This window comes from Mesocricetus auratus, unplaced genomic scaffold, assembly GCF_017639785.1.
Source record: "Mesocricetus auratus isolate SY011 unplaced genomic scaffold, BCM_Maur_2.0 Super-Scaffold_100022, whole genome shotgun sequence".
Taxonomy (NCBI): domain Eukaryota; kingdom Metazoa; phylum Chordata; class Mammalia; order Rodentia; family Cricetidae; genus Mesocricetus; species Mesocricetus auratus.
In genome coordinates this window covers 11,129,542-11,145,416 of record NW_024429203.1, presented here as the reverse complement: position 1 = coordinate 11,145,416, position 15,875 = coordinate 11,129,542, and the positions used below count along the sequence as shown (strand labels likewise).

At 42.3% G+C, this 15,875-nt stretch overlaps 1 protein-coding gene across 4 annotated transcripts in view; it reads right to left on the bottom strand.

Annotated features, from left to right (window-relative positions):
- Positions 1–3,150: 3,150 nt before the first annotated feature.
- The window catches only part of Prdm10 (PR/SET domain 10), a 108,269-nt gene continuing 95,544 nt past the window's right edge, over positions 3,151–15,875 (bottom strand). For all 4 annotated transcript variants that reach the window (XM_040729901.1, XM_040729902.1, XM_040729904.1 and 1 more), the window contains 2 exons: positions 7,304–7,407; positions 3,151–6,469 (listed from right to left, as the gene is read on the bottom strand). In XM_040729901.1, the coding sequence (XP_040585835.1) occupies positions 6,266–6,469; positions 7,304–7,407 (308 nt within the window). In that variant the 3' untranslated portion in view covers positions 3,151–6,265. The remainder of the gene's footprint in view (positions 6,470–7,303; positions 7,408–15,875) is intronic.

Sequence of the window (15,875 nt, the reverse complement as noted above, 5' to 3'; positions counted from 1 at the left end):
GCCACCAGACAGTGCAGGAACTCTTGGCAGCCTTGAAGGTTGGCCAAGGAGAACACCCACTCTAGCTAGAGAAGTGCGGACTTGGAAATTTCACTCTTCTTATTCCTTATCATGTTCCCTTTTCTCTAAGAGTCCTACTCAGAAATGTCATCTTCTCAAGCACCCCAGTTTTGCCCGCTAACCCTGTGTAGACTTTCAGAGGAGTGGGACATGTCAATGTCCTTTCCCTCGATGGAAAACAAGACCTCACAAATAGAGCTAAATCTTTGTGTCCCTACGGTCTCCACAGACGTTCTTAGATCCTGTCAGAGTTACAAACCAAGTGTGAATTGATGAAATATGAAATGTATGTATGAATGAAATGAACAATGTGAAAACCAAGTATGAAGCATCATTCTGCAAGACCAGACAGGACAGCATCAATACATTACCACTTTCGGTTGACCTTGTCTTTAGAGCAGTTTTAGGATCACTGCAAAATTTAACAAAGCATAGGTTTGTCACAAATTCCCACCCTACACACACATAATCTTCACCTCACACAACTAGGATACTTTTTTTAATTGATGATCTATGCTGGTAAATCTGTGTGATAATGGTTCACTGCCCACTCCCAAAATTAATCTATGCCCCACCTACTCATTCTTACTTCCCCCCTTCTGGCAACTACTGATCTTTTAACTGTCTCCATCATTATGCCTTCAACCTTGCCATCCTCCTGCCTAACACTTCCAAGTACTGGCATTACCATCTTGTGCCACCACACTTGACAGAGACTGAGTATGGTTTTGGAGGTGGGGACCAAATATGGGCACTCTGCCTCTGAACCACGCCCCAAAGCCTTACATTGTTTTAGTATTAATTCTAAGTTCCCTGGTGATAACATGGAACATATTTTCATATGTTCTTTGTTATTTGTATATTCTTTGCTAAGATGTCTGTGTGCCATTTTTCACTAGGGTTGTTTGTTTTTCTCTCTCTCTTTTATTATTTATTATTTATTTTTGGTTTCTTGAGACAGGGTTTCTCTGTGTAGCTTTGGAGCCTGTCCTGGCACTCGCTCTATAGACCAGACTAGCCTCAAACTCACCGAGATCCCAAGTGCTGAGATTAAAGGTGTGCATCACCACCGCCCAGCTGTTTCTCTCCGTTTGTTGAGTTTATGTCCTTTATCAGACAAAGCATCTGAAACAATTTTTCCCAGGTCTGTCTCTCCCTTTCCATCATTTGCTCTCCCTGTCTTGAATTCTGTCTTGGTGGTAACCATCTTTAAACTGTGTTGTTTCTGTTTGTTTGTCTTGCAATGTTTTATTTTACAATGCAAACACAGGGGCTTATACATACTAGGCAAGGGCTCTACCCTTGAGCTTTCTCCAGCTCAAGTCATTTCTTCCTAATAGTTGAACATGGTGTCCTGACTTTAGTAAAGGGCCAGGTTGAGGGGAAGGGAAAGCACTTTATGATTTAGTTTTAATCGTTTTAGTGAGCATATATATGATTCTCAGCAGTGGCCTTCTCAAGTGCTTCTCAGTCACTTTCCTCCTCATGTGGCAAAGGATGACTGTAGCTGGCTGGATTTGGGTGTTCCATTCCCGCAAGTCAGGGAAGCTCTGTGAGAAACTCTGAAGGTTAGACACTGGTTAACTAGTTTCCCCTGAGCTAGTTAAGAAGTAGGGTGCTCTGGTATATTTCACAATGATTTCTTTCCCTCTCCCTCTGCCAGGAGTACCAAGGAATCTTTCTCAGTATTTACTATGATAACCTGATAAGCTCATGAACACGTAGGACCCTTCCTACCCCAATGTTTGGATCCCCTAGAGTTTTAAGGCGCAGGAGTGTGTGTGCGTGCACGTGCGTGCGTGCGTCCGTCTGTCTGTCTTCATATAGGCATATGCACATGAGAACAGTTGCCTGAGGAGGTCAGAGACATCAAATCCCCAGCGCTCCAGGAACACGTGGTTATGAGTCAGCTAATATGGAGGTTGCCGGGAATGGAATTTGGATCTTTTCTATCTTAGATTTCCCCACACTGAACCTCCAGCAATTCATCACAGTTTAGGTTTTCCTATCTCAGCTGGCTCTGTTTCCCTTGCAGGATTCTACTCCTGAGGTTGTGATCTCCTATATTTGCCTGTCAGTCTCTCCAATTGCGAGGGCAGTTTGTTCCATGACCTTAATTCCCAATGGAACTTTGATTGTTGATGAAGGGGCTCTGGCCAGCTCTAGCACAGGGAGCATGGCTCTGGCAGGCCTTGCCCTTCTTCGCAATTAATTCCCTTTGCATTGCTAAAAAACATTAGATTACACCAGGCGGTGGTGGCACACGCCTTTAATCCCAGCACTTGGGAGGCAGAGGCAGGTGGATCTCTGTGAGTTCGAGGCCAGGCTGGACCGACAGCCTCCAAAACAATACAGAGAAATCCTGTCTCGTAAATCCAAAAAAACAAAACAAAACAAAACAAAAAACCATTCGATTACATTCCCAAAGCTAGCCACCAAGGACTATTATTTGGCCACTTCCTCCTCCTGAGGCTGACTACCAAGGTCCAGCTAGCAAAGAATTGAAGCCCAGCAATCAAAAGTCCCCATTCGCTCACCCAATTAACATGTCCAACTAAAATTAAACACCTCATCCTAACACAGGTTTCCCCCTTTACCTTATAAATCACCATTTGCCTGTGGGTCATGTATGTCTCCTCTCTGTCCCTCGTGGACAAATACCTCTGCCCGCTCTCCCTTTTTCCCTTCCCCCTTCCCCTCTTCCTCTGTCTCCTGTCTTTGTCTCTAATCACCTGCCCTCTATCCCTCTGGGACAAATAAATCTCCTTTGTGCTCAGAACCTCTTTTGGGGGGTCCTGAGCTGATACTTTTCCTTTTCATTTAGTTTTCAGTTTGTTCAGCTTTCCACATGCTACAAGGAAGATCAAGAGACACCATGCAAAATTCTTAAATGCCAGATTGGTAACCGGAAACTAAAGTGTAATATTTTGAGGAGGGGAGTGTTGAAGACAGACTTTCACTCTGTCACTTAGACTAATCTAGAACTCACTATGCGGACCAGGATGGCTTGTGCCTAAAGGTACAGTATTTAAAACAAAATATTTAGCCACATCAGTAGTTCTTCTATATACATACAAATAAGAAACATGATTATTAAAAAAATATTTATTAATTTTTATACCTGCTGGGTAGCACAAGACTATTAACACTATAACTCACTGAATATACAATAAATGTTCACATTTAAATAACAGGATAGAATCAATACTTTCAACCAATGGGCCAGCTTCAGCATCTCATTAGCTGCATTTTAGCTCTAGATATTTTAAGAATTTTTTTGAAAGGATAATTCCAGGTCAGAAAATAATTCAAGAACATCAAAACAGAAAGTCTTTCCAAAAAAAAAAAAAAAAACAGGAATCTTACATGATGAAATATCTATTTCTCTGGGCACAGACTTAAACAATGAAAATGTAAAAAAATCTATATCCAACCCACTTCAAAACATTCACACCGGACTGAATGCAGTCTACAGTGTTGATGTGTCTGGGGAAAGATTGCCATGTAGACATTGGCTACATACATGTTCCCCAAATTAGGCTGTCAGAAGGATTGCACTCCGTCATTCCTTCTGATACCTCAGGATAAATTCATAAAATACCTGATCTTAAGTGGTGATGTCTTCACTGCCACCCACATCTCTGGTTGATGATATATGTTATGGTGTTTATTTATTTATTCCATATAAGAACCGAAAAGAGAAAAACAATTTAGAATGGAAAGAGACAAAAAAGTCCATCAACAGTATTTTTCCTCTGTATATCTTAAAACTTAAAAATAACTGACACAAAACCAACATTCCTTCAGTGATTGGCTTTTTATTTTAATCACTGGGTTATTCCTGAGAAGAGGGGAGATACCTTGCTGACTCAAATTAAAGAGAATCCAATAGCCCAAATTTAATTAATTACTTTCAAGACAGGGCTCTCTGTGTAGCCCTGGCTGTCCTTGAACTCTTTGTAGACCAGAGTGGCCTCCAACTCAGAGATGTGCTTGCCTCTGCCTCCCAAGTGCTGGGATTGAAGGCAGACACCACCACGCAGCTCTAACAGGCCAAATTTAAATTACAAAAACTAAAACTGTATCTCTGAGATGGTCTAGTGCTCTTTGCCTTCCAAGGCTGAGACCTTGGGATAGTTAGTTATTACACTACAGAACTTTGGGAACCAGAGTCTTGCATTTTGCGATTTGGAGTCAACATTTCATGGTGAAAATATTGTTACCTTTTTGTTATCAAAGACACAGAGTCCATTTTCAGTTTCCACACATTTTTGAGGTAATTTTCTCCAGTTCTTTTCATGCCCAAATCTTCAGACGTAAGTCCATGGACAAGATCTCGAAAGGAAAAAGTGCAGGATCTACATAATAAAGTGACTTCAAAACCAAATGTTTACTTTTCAGGAAGGCATCTTTACCACACAGAAGATATTCTATTTCTTAATTCACAGACCCAGTTTTTCCTCAGAAATGTAAATAAAATAAATTAGTTAACTTCATTTGAAATGAACTTAGGTCTTCTTGATCTGGAGTGATAAACTCACTCTACAATAATTATTTTTAAAATGTATGTCACAAAGAGTTGTTAAAATACAGGCTTTTAAGATGTCTTATGGGTACAGCTGGAATGTGCAGTAAAAAGGGGGGCAATACTTCCCCACTAGATTCACAGCAAACAAGACTCCCAAACAGGAACACACAGAAGACGACTATCACACAGAAAACTGCTTTCCTCTCCCAACTAACTGTTACTACTCTTCCACACCTGTCCTTTTACCTCGATGTATTTCAATGGTCCCCTTATTTTTATTTTTTCCCTTAAGTGGGAAGTTGGTCATCTTATAACAAGATCTGGGTGAGTTACAATATGCTAAAAGTTTAAAATGCTCAGAAATAAGAAAGGCCACCTTTCCACCCAACTTCAAAGAATCTTCATTTTTAAGACAGCGCTGGAAGTACTAAAATACAGCCAATGCTGTGAACAGAAGTGTGATGTGGGGGCTGGAGTTGTAGCTCAATGGTGGGGAACCTGCCTAGCATGCAAGAGGCCCTGGGTTTGATTCCCAGCATCACACACAAAAAGTGTTATACATATACCTGATGAACCCAAGTACGGGTATGGAACTCAACCTTTGCTAACGAGCAGTAAATGAATCCTGGGAGACAGGACAAGGTTTCAGTTCCATCTGTCTGTCTCTCTCCATACGTATATGTATGTGTGTGTATACAAATGTATACACACACACAACTTATATATTTAGTAATTTTTCAGAGAATTAGTATCTCGTTCTTAAACACAGCTATCGATAACCAGAAGCCTGGAGGCAGAACTTTAATGCAGGGGCTTTAAATCTTGTTGAGATCATGCAAGCTTTGTCTTCCAGGGAGTCTATGCATGTGGAACATGAGGCCAATCTTCCTCGGGCCAGCATCTGTGGGGAGCACCACCACTGCCCAATGGGTTTTTCCAAACAAGAAAGTTTAAAAACAACTGCTGTGATGGTGCCTGACTGTAGTCCCAGCTACTTGGGAGGCTAAGGCAGGAGAATCTCATGAGCCCATGAGTTCAAGGCTATACTGGGCAGCACAGTGAGACCCCCATATAGGAGAGAGAGAGACAAAGATCAGCAATAAGAAAATTTTAGATGACAGTTTTTCCTTCAGAACACCACCATCAAACCTTTATCATATCATTTTAATTTTTTCATCCAATAAGCTGCCTTTGTTAAATTACTGAAAACTCAAATGCATGAGATAAAGTGGTTCTGACCTAATCACACCCTTGAAATAAATGTTCCTTCTCTTTTGATGCCATAGCTTGGATTTCAGAAGTCCAGTGACCATGGACTTGGTACATCCTGTGTCCACCTTTGGTATGAACATAATATGCCACTTAGTATTTCCACAAAGGGACAGTAAGGCTTGTCAGTGTGTTCAAAAAGAAAACAAACAACCGGCTCAAGAGCAAGGCCGAGTTTCTCCGTCTGGAAGTCAACTTTCCCCTGACAGAGCTGCATTCCGTGGCAGAAATCTCAAGGGTAAAGATGACCTTGGCAAAAATCAACCCTGGTATATGTGTGTCAAAACGGTAGTTTCCAAACTCTTGAGTGAGTAATAAATCTTTAAAAAGAGGTCTAGGTGTTTGAAGCTTCAGATTTCGAATGAGAAGATGTGGTGTGAGTTCTGGACTCCAAGTACGGGATGAAGGCTACGGCTTGGTGATGTGCACTTCGCTGCTCCCATTCCCGTTAGTAGTGGTTGTGATGATGTACTGTGTGGTCTGCTGTTGGCTGGGGCTTGTCGAGTCTAGTGAGTCACTGTGTGCAGAGGGCTGAACCTGGACTGTGCCGGAGAGGGTAGAGGCTTGCTTTTCCTCCAATTCTGGTTGACTTTCTGACAACACATAATGGCCCTAGAGCAAAAGAAAAAGATATTTTAAGAGAACTGGGGTCTAGAAGGGAGCAAGGGAATTACTGGAAGAGAAGAAGAGCAAGTATCAAAAGCAGTGTTCAAGGGGACCCAAAGAGGCACCTGAGGGATGCTTTACCTGGACCCTTTAAGAGGCACCTGAGGGATGCTTTACCTGGACCCTTTAAGAGGCACCTGAGGGATGCTTTACCTGGACCCTTTATGGAGGATGGATAAGTCACAGTAACGAACTGCAAAGGTAATTTGAAAGAGCACTTTGCTGTGCCATCAGATGACGTGATGAAGAACCTTACAGAGGTTTGTAGCATGGTGGTACCTTACTTGGCAGAAAAGTGTTTTATTTTTTTAATTAAAGAAATAAAATAAAATTGCTTTCTAAAAGTTGCTAAGAATTTAGAAATTTTAAAAATGTTGCCAATTAAGTGTTAAAATTCATCAACAATGAATGATAAGGTCTCTGTAAAGGGGCAGACTGATGTCTAAGACAGGTCTTCAACATTAATGGTTCCCAGCTAATAGAATTTCAAAGCCAGAAACATTTAAAATAATACTTAATGGAGCTGAGGAGATAGTTCTGTCGGTTAAGTCTCTGCAGCAAAAGCATAAGGAGCTGAGGTCAAGTCCAACAACTGAACCCTCCCCAAAAGGCCAACCAACCTCCAAAACCATGAACTGAATAAACCCAGGTACTAATTATCTCAGATAATTTATAGTAATAAAGGGAGGGAGGAAGGGAGGGAGGGAGGAAGGGAGGGAGGGAGAGAGGGAAAGTGAACAACTATGACCAAGCTATAACACAACCCTGACAGAGACTTACCGGAGTCACTGCTTTCACTTGCCCAGAAGTGACGGGAGTTGCCACACTACTGTCTGTGATCACAAACTGACCGGGGGGCAGTGTCATCATTTGAATTTCAGATGCTGAAAACAGGAAATAAACAAAATTCAGTGGTCTTAGATTTTATTCTAACTGCTGTGAGAAGTAAATGCTTCTCCACTTATATTATGGGTTATATTCCAGTAAGCCCATGAGCTGAAAAGACAGTAAAGTGGAATGCATTTGTGAATACAAACAACGTCAATACACACAGCTAGTCATTATAACATACACTTCAATCCCAATACTGTGGAGGCAGAGGCAGGTGGATCTCTATGAGTTTGAGGTCAGCCTGGTCCATAGAGTAAGTTCCAAGACAGCCAGTACTTTTTCAAAAAACAAAACAAAACAAAAAAAATAGAAGAAGAAAAAAAGAAAGGAAACAGCCAATGCCTCCTTATTCAAAAGTGTTTTCGAAATATTCACAAAAATAAATACTCAACTGTTTTTTCTTTTCTTTTTCGGTTTTTTCAAACAGGGTTCTCTGTCAAACAGTTCTCGCTGTCCTAGAACTCAGTCTATATACCAGACTGATCTCGAACTCACAGAGATCCGCCTGCCTCTGTCTCCCACGTGCTGGGATTAGATGTATAACACCACCACCTGGCTAAATACTCAACGTTTTAAACCTTGAAATGAATTATAAAAGTTTTCTGGCTTAGTATTTTTATCTCTTATACTCACATTTGAATTCATGACACAAATGTATCCACAGCTGCCTAGTGATCACAACTGAATAATCAGCATTATTGAAGTAAATTAGAAACAAAATTTATGCTAGTGTTAGTGCCCTGTTGGTAGTCTCTGAACAATATTTTCCACTAAAATGGATGAGAGATGATTAGGAGATTGACTGATGCCAGCTCTGGGCAGTAATGGAAGATGAGCTTGGAACACTGTGTCTTCTCAGCACAGGAGAGGGTCATGTGTGAAAGACACAGGTGCCTATGTGAACAAATGAAGATTAGGTAGCCTCGACATCCATCAGGGTAACAAATGTAGGAGGCTCATGCACATTGTGTTACATATGTAAACTTCATGAGTACAAAGTAACACTCAGACACATACACATACACACTGGTTATCTTAGATAACTAACACAAGGAAACTAACTTACTGCTTTGAAAACCAGTAAAATGTAAGCGGTGAATCTGACATTTAAAGAATTCTATTCTGGTTTTCCTATACAAATTGTTTCTTAGAATAATTTTATGATTATGATACCTTTTTGATTTCTTTCTCTTTTTTTGCTTTGCTTTCATTGTTGTTTTGAGATGTGGTTTCACTATGTAGCTCTGTCTAACCTCAGCTAACTATATAGATAAGGCCGGTTTCAAATTCACAAAGATCCTCTGCCTCTGCGACTAAAGGCCAGCTCTTTTTTTTTTTTAAACATTTCTTTATTATGTATACAGCCAAAAGAGGGCACCAAATCTCACTACAGATGGTTGTGAGCCATCATGTGGTTGCTGGGAATGGAACTCAGGACCTCTGGAAGAGCAGGCAGTGCTCTTAACCACTGAGCCATCTCTCCAGCCCCTAAAGGCCAGCTCTTGTTTATTTGTTTGTAAGAGTGTCTTTCCATGTAGCCCTGGATGGCCTGGCAATCTTCCTGCTTCTCTGCTACCAAGAACTAAGATTATGGGCCAAGGTTACAGGTGTGTGCTACCATATCCAGCATAATTTCTTTTTCTCTTTATAAAATGTTTCTGCCTAATTAATGAGTAGGAATGACAGAATCCAATCAGAGTATTACAACTTTGCTAATCCTGATGAAATAAAGAAGCTACAGACTAAACGCCAGTGGCTCCTAACACTACAGGAGAGAAGCAACCCACCCCCCCCCCCATACCAGCTGAGTACCCTGGAGAAAAGAATCTGAACTTGATTAAGACTCTAGATCTAGCTGCTACTCTGCAGGAATTAGACCGAAAGTACACCAAACAATAACACTTGGGCCCAGGCGGTGGTGGTGCATGACTTTAATCCCAGCACTCGGAAGGCAGAGGCAAGCGGATCTCTGTGAGTTCAAGGCCAGCTTGGTCTACAGAGCTAGTTCCAGGACAGCCAGGGCTACACAAAGAAACCCTATCTTGAAAACAAACAAACAAACAAACAAACAAACAAACAGAAGCAGCAAGATGATGATGCCACCAGCAAAAACCAGAGTATAGAAACAACAGGACATGTGACCAGTGTCTTCAACACAGACACACTAGCTGCAAGGAGAGAGCAAGGACGTGTGAAAAGAAAATCCAAAGATGCAGTCAGATGCAATGGCTGGCCCTTACTCAGACTCCAATTCGAACAAGAAATTTAAAAACCTTCCTCAGGGGGCTGGAGAGATGGCTCGGAAGGTTAAGAGCACTGACTGCTCTTCCAGAGGACCTGAGTTCAATTCCCAGTAACCACATGGTGGCTCACAACCATCTGTAATGAGATCTGTTCCCCTCTTCTGTCGTGCAGGCAAAAATGGAGGCAGGATGTTGTATTCATATTAAATAAATAAATCTTTAAAAAAAAAAACCTTCCTCAGGGCCAGGGAGTGGTGATGCATGCCTTTAATCCCAGCACTTGGAAGGCAGAAGAAAGTGGATCTCTGTGAGTTTGAGGCTATCCTATTCTACAAAGCTAGTTCCAGGACAGCCATGGCTACACAAAGAAACCCTGTCTTAGAACCTGGAAATAACCCAGATCCCCCTCAACTGCCAAATGGATAAAGAAAACGTGGTACATTTACACAATGGAGTATTACTCAGAGGTAAAAGAAACAATGGCATCGTGAAATTTGCAGGCAAATGGATGGAACTAGAAAAAAAAATCATCCTGAGAGAGGTAACCCAGACCCAGAAAGACACAGTATGTCTTCACTCATAAGTGATATTAGATGTAAAGCAAAGGATAACCAGGCTACAATCCTCAGCCCCAGAGAGGAAGGGTAAAAAGGGGGACCTAAGAGGGACGCATGGATTGCCCTGGGAAGGGGAAATAGATGAGGTCTCCAGGGTAAACTTAAGGCCAGGATGCGGAAAGGAGGAGGGATGGGAGATGGGAACATGAGATATTGAGATGACCAAGTTGGGGGAGAGACAGAGAGAGCAAGCAATGAAACAGATACCTTGATTGAGGGGACTATTATGGGGTTAGAGATAAGCCTTGTGCCAGGGAAACTCCCAGGAATCCAAAGGATGACCCCAGCCAGCTAAGACTCTTAGCAATAGTGGAGAGGGTGCCTGAACTGGCCTTCCCCTGTAATCAGATTGATGACTGCACTAATTGCCATCATAGAGACTTCACCTAGTAAATGATGGAAGCAGATGCAGAGATCTACAGTCAAGCACTGGACTGAGCTCCAGAAGTCCAGTTGAAGAGAGGGAGGAGGGATTATATGGTGGGGGGGGTTGTCACCCTGGTACATGAGCTGGCTTTTTGGAACCTATTCCCTATGGTGGGATGCCTTGTTCAGCCCTGATGGGGGAGGGGTGGCGGCAGCTTGGTCCTGCTTCAACTTGATATACCATGCTTTGTTGACTCCCATGGGAGACCTTACCCTTTCTGAGGAGTGGATGGGTGGGGGGGGGGGGTAGAAAGATGGGAGCAGGGAATGTGAGGACAGTGGGAGGGAAAACTTTAGTTGGTATGTAAAATAAATTTTAAAAATTAGTAAAAAAAAACTCAAACAGAAAAGAAAGAAACCCTGTCTTGGGGGGAAAAAGCAAAACAAAACAAAAAACCTTTCTCGGTCAATCAAAGAAATTAGAAAGAATTATTTCCATTTATTTTTTTGGATGAAAAATAGAAATAGCATGATAATATTTTTTTTAAGTTTTGGGATAGGGATGTAGCTCACTGATATAGTATGTATTTAGCATATGCAAGGCACTGTACACCACAAAAAACACAAAAAGAGGTTTTTGTGGATTTTTAAATTTATTTTATTTTTGGTGGTGGTGATGTATGTGTGTTTGTGTGTATGTGTGCAGCATGTATGTATGTGTGTGTGTGAAGTGTGTGTGTGAAGCATGTATGGGTGTATAGGTGTATGGGTGTGTGTGTGTGTGTGTGTGTGTGTTACATGCACATGTGGAGACTAGAAGAAGATATCAAGTATCTGCCTGTTTCAACTGTATCCCCTGAATTATGACAGGGTCTCTCACTGAACTTGAAACTCCCTATTCACTAGGCCACTGATGAGTACGCTCCAGGAATCCTCCTGTATCCATCCATTCCCCAACTGGGGTTACAGGCATAAGCAGTCGTGCCCAGGCTTATTTGAGACTTGGAATTTGATCTTAGATCCTCATACTTGTGTAGTAAGTACTCTCACCCACTGAGACATTTCCCCAGCCTCCTCTCTGGTTTTTGGAGACAAGGTCTTGAGTAGCCCAGGCTGTCCTCAAACTTGCTATATAGGGAAGGATGACCTTGAAATCCTGAGTTTCCTCCCCCACCTTCCAAGTTCTCAGATTACAGGTGTGTGCCACCATACTCAGTCATTTCATCTTAGATACATACTAAAATGTTCAAAAGGATATAACGGGTAAATTACCTAGTGAGGCTTGGGGACAAAGATAGGGCTAAGCAGGACTTGGGACCTGGTGAAGGCAAATAGAGGGTACAGAGGGTTCATATACTGTGCTCTCCACTCTGCATAATTCTGGAATCATTTCCTAATAATCATTTCAGTTCCAGAATATTCTTTTTCAAGTTAGAATGCTAATTTGTGATATGATTACTGTATGTATGTATATACATTATTTCACTTTCTTAAATTAGTATAAATATCATTCTTATCTGCCAGATTCTACTGGCATTACTATGAGTAAATGTTTTTTCCTGACAGAAACTAGAATTAGTTCTTACTGCGATCACCAATATTTCACTGAAAATATTGGAAACATAACTAAACAGCAGAACTTGCTCTTGATTCCTGGCCAAATCTACAAAACATGGACAAGGATAATCAGAACAAATACAGCCCCCCCTCCTGCTAAGGAACCAATAATAGAAGATCAAAATGTGGTAGTGCATGGCTGCAATCCCAGCACTTGGGAGGCAGAGGCAGGCAGACCTCTGAGTTCAAGGCCAGCCTGGTCTGCATATCAAGTTCCAGGGCTACACTGTAAGACCCTGTCTAAAAGAAGATGATCAACTTTCCTTTCACTGTTGGTCTCTAGTTCTCCTGCTTCCTACAGCTGGTGTCTGTCACCTGAGTTCCTGATCCTTTCCCATCTGCAATGATAAAGCTCTCATAGCTGCCAACTGACACCCAAGGCTCTCATCCCAACTGTTATATAGTTATGTCTTCTGGGGAGAAAAAAGAGGGGCTCACAAGACTATAAGGAGAAGGAGCCAAGGAATCATACTGGGCTCAGGAAGTCCAAGAAATTCACTAGATCCTGGAAGCTTAGAAGTTACAAGACTCACAAGACCTCCAAACTGGTGGAAAGTAGGTGCTCCTTGGAACTAACTGCAAATTAGTCGGGGAGCTCCAAAGATCCTGCTCTCATGAGTTACCATCCATGCTGGGAATGGCTCTAGGGTGACAAAGCTACTGCTATGGCACCTGTAAGTAACCTGTGTTACCTATATATAAAACCCTTCATCACACGCCTCTAGGCAACCCCAATATACTCATGGGTTCACCAAGCTAGACTTGGGTTGAATAATTTCTATCTGTTAGTGCCCTATCTGGGATTAATAGGCAGGGTGGAATAATTTCTCTCTGTTAGTGCCCTATCTGGGATTAACAGGCATGTCTTCACTTCTCTCCAGGAACACAGCATGGCTGGCGACTGAGCAGGGATTGGCGGAACTAAAGAGGAGCTGAGAAGAGTGGCAATCGTCGGTGAGAAGTGTGACTGAAGGCAATCCAAGTGAGGGCTGTACATCTGTGCGAGCAATCTTTCATGTGCCTCTTTGCTATAATGACAACTGTGTGTTTTCAGAAGTAGATGACAAGATGGATAACGAAAGCCAAGCTGTCTGAGAGTGGGGATGAGGGGAGAGCAGATCCCAGGACCGCCATCTTCCTCTACATGGTATGGAGTAGCATATCTTGATGATAAGTGAGGTCTACCATGGAAGTACAGGAATGCCCCTCCCCAAGAGTTGATGTATAAGAGAATATATTTCAGTCCCTGAAAGTAGCATGTTTGAGACAAGAGAATAAACAGGCTGTGGTCGCTGTTTGTATGCTCTGGGCAATAAGATGCCCACACAAAGCTGAGGCCGAGCTGTCTGCCCAGAAGGAATTTTCCCATGTAAGAGCAGAGTTACAGTGAATTGCTTCACTGGGAAAGACTTTTAAACAGGAAGGAAATAACCCATCTCAGTCTGGCTCATGGAACTGTGGGGGTATGGGGACAGATGGGATCAGTCTGAGTGCTACAAAATAGCAGACTGTGCATCCTTTGAAACAAAGGCTGTATAATCTAAGATGGACTAAGGAAATAGATGTCTCATAGACTGGCTCATACAAGCCATCAGAAACACTTGGTCATCACTGTTTGGGGTTCCCATCAACATCAGGACCAGAGGACAATAGTGGAAGTGCAGTTGTTACTAACGCAATTGAGCATGAGAGACGTAGAGACTGATGCTCATTTCACTGGTCCACCCTGTACTGTCTTCACAGAGTTAAGAAGTTACTTCAGCATGAACTGGTAGAGAGTGTTAGTGGTTTTGCTATGTCCCATAGCAAGGTATGATGTTGAGGAAGGAGAGGCTCTGGCAGATCTGTACGGTCCAGTAGACCCATCAATTTGTAAGGTACAAAAGCAATCAAGAGGGGATGAGAGAGGAACAAAGTAGACAAAGGAGCCTGTTGAGTCACTCAAAGCAAATACAGAAAGATTTGTGGCATTCCTAGGGGGAAAGTTGACAGTAAGTCAAATGCTGTGTTAGCGAGCCTGGAAGGCTTTAAAGCCAGAGCAGTGGTTCACAGAAGACACAATGATAGAAAGAAAGAAAGAAAGAAAGAAAGAAAGAAAGAAAGAAAGGAAGGAAGGAAGGAAGGAAGGAAGGAAGGAAGGAAGGAAGGAAGGAAGGAAGGAAGGAAGGAAGGAAGGAAGGAAGGAAAGATTAAGGTTATTCTAGGGAAACCAGTTATCTAAGTAAAATATGCTACATAGATTGCTCCCCTGAAAGAAAGTACACACTGCATGTGGAGATTATTCACTAACCTCGATCCTCTCAACAGCCAGATATGACCAATGCAGAGGCAGCTGCCACAGAGCTGGCCTGTCAGAACTAGAAAGCCAGTGGCAGGCACAGCAGGCTAGAATGGGGTCCTGGTCCCCACTTATGCCTGATATTGTAAGCCAGGACCAAATTTGTGACTGGGGAGGCCATACACTCCAGTGGGGAAGTAACTGTATAAACAGATGTGATGAGTCTGTCTGTCAAACTGCTTTCTCAACATCTGTGTTTATGCCTTTTTTTTTTTTTTTTTGACAGGGGCTAGTGCTCACTGCAGAGAATTCTTACTGATCAAACTTCTAAGATCACTGGTGTGTTACAATGACCCAATAGCTCAGACATAAATGAAAGAAAATAATCAGGCACCTCCATGACACGGGAAGCATGGTGGAAAGGGGGCAGAAATAACGTGCGAGCTGGTCAAAGGCCTAAGTGTTGTGCAGCTAAGGAAATGCACAGTGCTCATGGAGTGCAGTGGCTACAAGCTCAGCAGGCCTCTCCTCTGAGGCATAAAAGCAGTGAAGTTGCTGGGGAGAGACTCTCTCCAATAGAGCTGACTACAAATTGGGTAGCCAGCTCCAAGGATGCAGCTTTTGTGAGTTGTCACCCAGGCTGAAATGGGCATTTTGGTGATGGAGCTGCTTCTGAGTCACCTATAAGTAACCACTTACCCATCCATCCTCCTGCAGATAATCCCAGCAAACTCACTTGTACACTAACCTAGAACTGGGTAGAATCATTTCTTTGAGTTGTTGTTAATACCCTATCTGGTGTGAATAGAAGTTTGTTCATGTTCAAACAAGAAGTCATCAACTCTCACCACTGACAACCAACCTTCTTATGCTTCCAAAGCATGAACCTCAGGATTTCAGAACATACTACTCACATATATATATCAACCTCTCTGCTACATGATAATCTCAAAGGGTTTAGGAGAGGCAATATAGTAAGGTATTTTAGCATGTAAGCTCTGGAGCCATAATTCTTGGATTCCAATCTACTGCTGACTAGTATGTCTCTTGGACAAGTTATTGCATGTACATATGTTGATATACCTAGGTTAGAATCATTCCTGCCACACAAGAAGATCTGAATGAACTAGTATGCTGTTATTACGATTGCTGTCAGTATTAAGCTTTCTATATTGTGGTGGTTTGAATGAGAATGGCCCTGATAGGCTCCTGGATTTGAATACTTGGTCCTCAGTTGGTAGAGCTGTTTGGGAAGCATTAGGAGGTGTGTATGTCCTTGTGGGAGGAGATGTGTCACAGGGGATGGGCTTTGAGATTTCAGAAGTCCATGCCATTCCCGG